Source organism: Lipotes vexillifer, unplaced genomic scaffold, assembly GCF_000442215.2.
Source record: "Lipotes vexillifer unplaced genomic scaffold, Lipotes_vexillifer_v1.1 scaffold445, whole genome shotgun sequence".
NCBI classification, from domain to species: Eukaryota; Metazoa; Chordata; class Mammalia; order Artiodactyla; family Lipotidae; genus Lipotes; species Lipotes vexillifer.
The window spans coordinates 1763166-1771917 of NW_006774995.1; the positions used below are offsets into that span (position 1 = coordinate 1763166).

Below are 8752 nucleotides of genomic sequence, written 5' to 3' on the forward strand. Positions count from 1 at the left end.
AGAGGAAGTGCACCTTGACCCCTTTCCCTAGTAAAAGCAGTTTTTTTAAAGGGCACAATGGTTATTGTCTCACATTTCCCACCAAGTGTCTTGGAGCTTATAGAAAGTGATCCTACAATAAATGCTGATAAAAATAAATATTTTTGATAGATATAAGTTCAACTTTTTCTTAGTTGACAGCCCAAATAGATTACTTAAGAATCAGGGAATCTCAGAATTCAAAAAGATCTTATTATTCATTTGGCCCAGACTTCTATCTGTTGGAAGAATCTCCTTTGCAGCATTCAGTTGGTCATTCAGCTTCTTGACTATTTCCAGGAATTGGTAGTTAGCCCCTTCACTGAGTAACCTCTTTCTCTTTTAAATTGCTGTAATTGTTATAAAGATCTTTTTACATTGAGCCTTTGTTTTAACTTCTGGGTTCTGATCTTAGTTCATCTCCTCCAGATCTATACAGAGATATTGAACAATAGCGGTGATTTGGACATCTTTGTAAAGATTTTCCTGATCTTCAAGGGAATACATCTAACATTTTTTCCTTAAGCGTTTTCTGTACGTTTTGGGTAGATAGCTTTTATTAAGTTAAGGAAGTGTCCTTCTAATCATAAATAGGGGTTGAATTTTATTAAATAATTGTAATGCTTTTACTGAAATGACTATGTGATTTTTCTCCTTTGCTTCACTAATTGAAGAATAACAGTAATAGAGTTTCTGATGTTTAATCTTTCCCTCTTGGGATAAACCTAACTTAGTCATGATATGTTATTTTTTAATATGCTGTTGGAGTTAGCTTATTTAATTCATAAGAGAAATTAGCTTATGATTTATTGTCTTTATCTGGTTGGGGATCAAGATTATTTTTTATATGAGATAGCACCTCTTTTTTATTTTCTGGCCAAACTAAGAGGTTATGTTAAGTTTCTTGAAAGTCTGCCCTCTGGGACTGGGGATTGGGGGGGCTTTATGAAAGAGAACTTTTATTAGCTTTTCAGTTTTTAATGGCCCTTTTATATCTTCTGGTTTTTTCTTATATTACAGCATTTTCTGTATTTCCAGAAATTTATTCATTTTTGTCTAGATTTTTGAAATTGTGTTTTTTGTTTTTGCTTTTCTGATTTTATTATTTATTTTTTCCAGCTTTAGTGAGGTAAAATTGATAAATGAAAATTATGTATATTTAAAGTGTACAATATGTTGTTTTGATATACATGTACATTGTGAAATGACCATGGAACACTTCATGAATTTGCATGTCATTCTTGCACAAGGGCCATGTTAATCTTCTCTGATCGTTCTAATTTTAGTATATGTGTTACCAAAGCAAACACCAAAACTGAATTTATATTCATTTTATATACATACATGTACTATTTACTGAGCAATTACTTGGGCCAGGCTTAGGTCCTTACAGTTTTAGGTACTGAGGATATAAAAATCGAAAATAAATCCCTGCCTTTATTGAGCTTGAGTTCTGCCAGAGGAGACAGGCAAGAACAATATAAATAACATAGTAATGTAGTGTGCGACATTATATGCCGAAAAGTAAAACAAACCAGAGAAATGTAAAAATAAAAGCATTGTAGTTTTAGATAGAATAAAAGTAGAAGGGCCTCCTGAGAAGATGGCATTTGAGTCAAGACCCAAAGTAGGCCAGGCAGAAATCTGGAAGGAAAGACACCCCAGGCAGAGGGAATAGCAAATGCCCTGAGACGGGAGTGTGCCTGACTTTTCAGAGTGGTGAGGAGGCTGAGGAAGAGGGAGCAAGGGGAGGAGTAGTAGGAGATGAGGTAAATAAGGTAAATAACAAGGGACCACATGACGTGGGTCCATGTAAGTCATTGTGAAAGCACTGGTTTTTGTTCAGAGTAAGATGTGAATCTACTGGAGGATTCTGAACAGAGTGAAAGCATCTGATCTAAAGTAACAGATTCTTACTTGGGCTACTGTTTTGAGAATAGATGAAGAGGTGCAAGGCTAGAAATAGAGAGACCAGTTAATAAGGTATTATAACAATCCAAACTAAAGTGGCTTCAACTAGCCTGACAGCAGTAGAGGTGGTGAGAAGTGTTTGGATTCTACTCAGCTGTAGTATTTTGTACACTCACATACTGATACATTCATATAGTATTCCGTTTTATGGTTTTTTAAATCTGTTGTTTGTAGTTCTTTTCCTTTTTCATTTTGTACTTTGTTTAATTGCATGTTCATTCATTTTATTTTTTTACCGCCATCAGAGTTCGTCTTGCCAGTGGTTGTCAACCTAAGGGTGTGGAACACTTAAGGAGCCACTGGAAAAACTTAGAGACATCCCTCCCTTTTTTGGTTGTCACATGAGTTGGGGAAGGGTATATGTTAGCACGTAGTTCCCGGGGTCCTGGGGATGCAAAGATCCTGTAGTTCCTGACACTTGTACACGATGAAGAATCATCCTGTCTAAAACATGCCCCCATTACGTACGAAACACTGACTCTCTAGCTCGTTAATCTTTTCAGAGAACTAGTTTTTTGATATTGTGAACTCTGTCATTTCTAAATTTGTGGATCATTGATTTCCATCCTTTAATTCCTTCCTTTTTAATTCTTAAGTTGACTTTGTTTTTTTCCTAATTTCTTAGTTCATTTGTATTTATATTTGTCTTCTGATCGATGTACAGTTGACCCTTGAACAACACAGGTTTGAACTGCACGTTCTCCTAATACATGGATATTTTTCAAGAGTAAATAACCACAGTACTGCATGATCCATGGTTGGTTGCATCCTCAGATTTTTGACTGAGAAGAGGGCTGGTGTCCCTAACCCCTGTGCTGTTCTCCGGTCAACTGTATTTGAAAGTGTAAATTCACTTAGGCGCTCTCTCAGCTGTGCCCTACAAATTTTGATACGTGCTCATTTATATTTCCCAAACACCTGTCATGGTACCAGCACATAGTAAGTACCCAGTAGGTATTTGTTAATCAATGCAAGCCACCCCCCCACCAGGCCACTTTTTTCATTAGAGAGTAGAATCCATGTTTACTGATGTGTTGCATAATTTAAGTTGGGTGTACTTATACTTGAGTTCATGTTAATATGTGCTCTTTATATTTTAGGTGCAGCAGTTGCAAGGAGTTTACAGTTTACAAGAACAGCATTTCTGGACCTTATGTTCTGATGTTTATGTTGGGACCTTGAAATTAGTAGTAGCACCTGATGCTGATGCCAGGTGGATTTTAAGCCAAACGCATAATATTTTTACTCAGGTATGATTTTTTTACTAACTTCTTTTAAGGGTCTAGGAATTTATTGTATCTACTAGTCTTAAAAATATTTACTATTTAACATATTGAATATATATATATACTACACTGTGAGGTAAGTGTGAAAGTTTTTTTTCAACCACAGAGTCAAATTTGGGAGATCCTTACTTTAGTGAATACTGTTAATGAAGATAGTCCTGTTTACTCATTGTTGTACTGATTTGAGCTCCTTTAAGAAAAAGTAGATTCTCCCTTACTGTACACTCCTTATAAGACATGTTATATGATGTTTGAAGCTAGGAATTCTAAGGTAGCATTTGGAATAAGAATAATGTCTGGTCAGTGGCGTAAGCTAAAAGCAAACTATGTTAACATTTTTGTTGATAGCAAAGCCATCTCTACTTCTGTGTCATTTAATGGCTTAACATTGAGTTTTTCTTAATTCTGTATATGGAATCACGAATTAGTCAGTGCATGACTGCAGCCTAATTATATCAGGTAATGTTTATGCCATCATGAGTTGACATAGTCAGTGACTGATAAAGTAAAAGTGATTACTAGGTTATTCTGTATATACTGGGAGAATAAGAACATCATGTCAAGAATATCAGAAGAGAGAGACCACAGATTTTTTTTTTTTTTTTGGTCTAGCTTGCTGGAAATGTTTGGCAAAAAATCTAGCTGTTGACACTGCTTCCAAAATTATCTAACACATAAATCTAATGAGGAAACTGATTCCATGCCTTAAAAATATGTGCTTCAGTGTTCATTGAAGCACTATTTCCAATAGCCAGGACATGCAAGCATCCTAAGTGTCCATCAGCAGATGAATGGATAAAGAAGATGTGGCACATATATACAATGGAATATTACTCAGCCATAAAATGAAACGAAATTGAGTTATTTGTAGTGAGGTGGGTGGACCTAGAATCTGTCATACAGAGTGAAGCAAGTCAGAAAGAGAAAAACAAATACCGTATGCTAACACATATTTATGGAATCTAAAAAATAAATGGTTCTGAAGAACCTAGGGGCAGGACAGGAATAAAGACGTAGACGTAGAGAATGGACTTGAGGACACAGGGAGGGGGAAGGGTAAGCTGGGACGAAGTGAGAGAGTAGCACTGACATATATACACTACCAAATGTAAAATAGATAGCTAGTGGGAAGCTGCTGCATAGCACAGGGAGATCAGCTTGGTGCTTTGTGACCACCTAGAGGGGTTGGATAGGGAGGGTGGGAGGGAGAAGCAAGAGGGAGGGAATTTGGGGATGTATGTGTACGTATAGCTGATTCACTTTTTTATACAGCAGAAACTAGCACAACATTGTAAAGCAATTATACTCCTATAAAGATGTTAAAAAAAAAAAATCTGTGCTTAAAAACTGACCCAGCCCTCCTGATGTGATGCAGTGGGAAGTACACAGCATGACCTGTGTGGCACTCTTGCCAGAAATGGTTAATGTGAATCCCATCACTAATAAACAACCAGACAGACCTACCTTGTGGACTGTTAACCTGGATTCTTAAGAAGTGTCAGTGTCATGAATGGAAAAAAAGGAACGATGGGGGATTCTTCTAGATTAGAGGAGACTTCACAATTAAATGCAATGTGTGGTCCTTGATTGGATCTTGGACTGGGGCGAAACAGCCACAAAGGAAGCTATTGGGTAATTAGAATATGGACCACACAATAGCTCATATAATTGTGTAGGTGTTAAACTTCTTGGGTATGATAATGGTATTGTGGTTATAGAAGAATGCTCGTATTCTTAGGAGATACATGCTGAAGGCTTTAGTGGCAAAGTATCAGGATGTCTAACTAATTTTCAAATGTTTCAGCAAAAGTAAAATGGATTATAAATAAATACATATAGAGAGAAATAAGACAAATGTGGCAAAATGTTTGCGATTGGTTTATACAGGTGATGAGTGGATATGCATTTATTGTTCTATTCTTTTGACTTTAAGCCTTTTCAAAATAAAAAGTTAAAAAATAGGGCTTCCCTGGTGGCGCAGTGGTTGAGAGTCCGCTTACCAATGCAGGGGATGCGGGTTCGTGCCCCGGTCCGGGAAGATCCCACATGCTGCGGAGTGGCTGGGCCTGTGAGCCATGGCCGCTGAGCCTGCGCCTCCCGCAACGGGAGAGACCACAACAGTGAGAAGCCCGCGTACCGCAAAAAAAAAAAAAGTTAAAAAAAAAAAGTTTGGTGGCTTCTCATTGCCACCAGGATAAAGCCCAAACTTTCTAGCATGACACAATTAACTTTTCAAGCCTCTCTCCTACTATTATTCACTGCCATGTACTTCATACGCCAGCCCCACCAGACTATTTACTTATCTGTGTGAGACAAAAATCCTACTCTAATGTAAAGGTCCAATTCAATTGTTATTTTCTCTCTGAAGCCTTAAAGACCCTTCTAAGCATCATATAGATAGAGAAGGAGAGAGGGACAGACTGACAGTTTAAATTCAGGACCTTAGCATAAATTAAACGATCTCTCTTCTCTAATAGAGATGTATGGTTATGTTCCTTTGGAATAATTAATGAAATAATCTTATAATGTAGGCAACAGCCAGACGTCCTCTACTACAAAACAATATGCTGGTACCACTTATTTACTCTAGACATTTAAGAACTGTCTTTTCTTAACAGGCATTATAAGAAGTCTGACCACCATAAGTTTCATAATGCAGCATGCAAAACCTTCACAATATGTCTGAATCCTTCTCACACCTCCTCCCTTTTTCAGAGGCAAAAAGGAGAACATGACTAACAACAACCTTGCTTTTCACTGCCATTTCTAGATCATTATTCTCTCCTTCAGTCTCGATTTTCTCCTAGTTATACCATGTCCTTCCACCCTCACAGTCTGAGCTTCTGTCCACCTCTAGGATACCTCATACTGTCTGAAGACTTTGGCACTTAAGTCACTTAATTTTCCCTCTGTGAAGGAATGCAATTTATAGGTTTAGAAATGTGCGAGCAGCTGTGTCTGTGCTTAGAACTGCTGAAGTTGTAATTGAAGTAGGTGGAGGGAGGTTCTTCTGGTAACCTTAGAAATCTTGGCTTTTAAAATGGTTGAAGTTGAAAGTTTACTCAGCTGCTTCTTTGGTTTTGGAAACTGTATTTGGGTTTTGAAATTTTTAAGCTCTAAAACATATTTTAAGCCTTTTTATCAGCTAAGGTCAAGCCCACTTGATTTCATTCTTTGCAGAGACTAGGGACTCTCTTAGGCTTGCAGTGAAAATGGTTCAACACATTTTTCCCAGCAGGCAGAGAGAAGTCATCCTTCTCATGATTTTCATTCCATACATTTAATGATTGTAAAGTTGTTTTGTGATAGTTGTTTTGGTTCTGACATATGCAAAACTGAAGTTTTTTATTAATTTATTTTCCTTTACTGCTTATGCCCTAGTCATGCATATTCATTATGCTATGAGTATATCCAGTACCTTGCAGTAACATTTGCAATTCATGAAATGAAACTTAAAATCTTTTACGTTTTTTAAAAATTTAAAATTATATCTTAATCATAGATTTTACTTATCAAAAGTAATAAAGCTCAAATTGCTCCATTTTTAAGAAAAAAATTACACCAATCCTTTAAGTACATTTCTTTTTTTTTTTTTTTTTTTTTTTTTTTTCTTGCGTTATGCGGGCCTCTCACTGTTGTGGCCTCTCCCATTTGTGGAGCACAGGCTCCGGACGCGCAGGCTCAGCGGCCATGGCTCACGGGCCCAGCCGCTCCGCGGCATGCGGGATCCTCCCGAAACGGGGCACGAACCCGCGTCTCCTGCATCGGCAGGCGGACTCTCAAGCACTGCGCCACCAGGGAAGCCCTAAGTACATTTCTTGTAGAAAGACTTGAAGTATTGGTGGCCTTAGTTCCAAAAGACCAAAAGAAGGATTTTCTCAATACTTTGTGGTTCTATGACATTTTAATGTATTTTTCTTATAGCTGATCTTAAATTGGAATTAAATTTTGTTTTTTTGGTTAAAAAGTTGTTCTTGTTAAAATTTATATGGGGTTAGCTTTGAAAAGGTTAACGTAAGTTTGAGAATTATAACATTTTGTTTTGTTTTTAAAACTATAAGCTTTGTGACTGTTTTGGAACTGTACATTAAGCATGTCTTTTTATTCTCATGTTCCATAGTTATCACTTAATCATGAATGGCTAAGGCAGTTGGCTTGCTATCACGAATATAGAGCAATACTAGTGAATTGGTAGAAGTCTCTTCAGTACTTTGATTCCTTTGGGATTATTAGTGAAGTGATAATCCAGTTTTTAAACTACAGGGTTTTTTGTTGACATAGAAAAAGTCCCTCTCCTTTCCACCGCATGCACTAACTTTTTAAAAATGATTTATCATTTGGGAACAGATGAAATAAAAAACCTATTATTTATGTTTAGTATATGAACAGGAAGTGGATGTGGGATACTGGATGAGGAAGGCAATTTATCATTTATGTTTCTTGTTTTAAACTGGCTGATATCATCTGTTAATTTTTTTAATACACTTTGGTTAGAAATAAAGTTTGAAGAAAAATCTAGAATATGCTTGGGTTCATTACCCTCCTCAGTTCCACACAGCAGAAAAGATAATCAAGGCTAACACATATTATTTACTCCTTGATAGAAATTGTACCTTGATATCTTCCATCTTCTCTTCTGCCTGTTTCTGTTATACCTATTAAGTCCTGAACCCCTAGCTTCCTGCTTCAGCTTTCTGTGCTCTGTTTTCTAGCCTCAAGATAGAAGTTAACACTGATCACCAGGAAGGAACCAAAAAGCGTCCTCACTAACCCAGATGGGAGTTCCCCCAGATTCAGGACCTCCCACCTGCTCCGCTGTCCTGAGTGCGCAATCCCTTCCTGTCTCTGACAGTAGGGAATAGGAGAAGCTCTCTGTGCCTTTCCGGGTGGCTAGCTAGTTTTCCACCCTTCCTGTTTGTAGGGGGTTTTAATCTTTTATAATGATTGATTAGTTTTAATTAATCCACAGGGGTTAAGTGTCCATTGGTTGATGGTGGTAGAAATAATAATAACAGCAGCAGCTAACCTTATTGAGAGCCCACCACATGCCAGGCACTGCGATAGACACCTAACGTATTAATCTACCTGCAACACAGGTGGGGTATTCTCCCCAGTTTACAGAAAAAGGAACCCAGACCCAAGTTATTGTTCATGACTTGTAATTTCATCATATTAAGTCACTATTTCATGAATTCTGAGATGATTCAGTTTTCACATGGAAGAGTAAGGCAGTTTTTCAAGAATTCATTTTTAAGGGATAAAGACTAATATTCTACATTGAGTCAAAAAGTAGAGGGCTTCCCTGGTGGCACAGTGGTTGAGGGTCCGCCTGCCGATGCAGGGGATGCGGGTTTGGGTCCCGGTCCAGGAAGATCCCACGTGCCGCGGAGCGGCTGGGCCCGTGAGCCTTGGCCGCTGGGCCTGCGCGTCCGGAGCCTGTGCTCCACAACGGGAGAGGCCACAACAGTGAGAGGCCC

At 37.9% G+C, this 8752-nt stretch overlaps 1 protein-coding gene across 1 annotated transcript in view; it reads left to right on the plus strand.

The window, feature by feature from the left end:
- SLC30A7 (solute carrier family 30 member 7) overlaps positions 1 to 8752 on the plus strand; it is a 79268-nt gene that overhangs the window by 64566 nt on the left and 5950 nt on the right. Inside the window, exon 10 of the mRNA XM_007449619.1 lies at positions 3090 to 3239. Coding sequence (XP_007449681.1) covers positions 3090 to 3239 — 150 coding nt within the window. The remainder of the gene's footprint in view (positions 1 to 3089; positions 3240 to 8752) is intronic.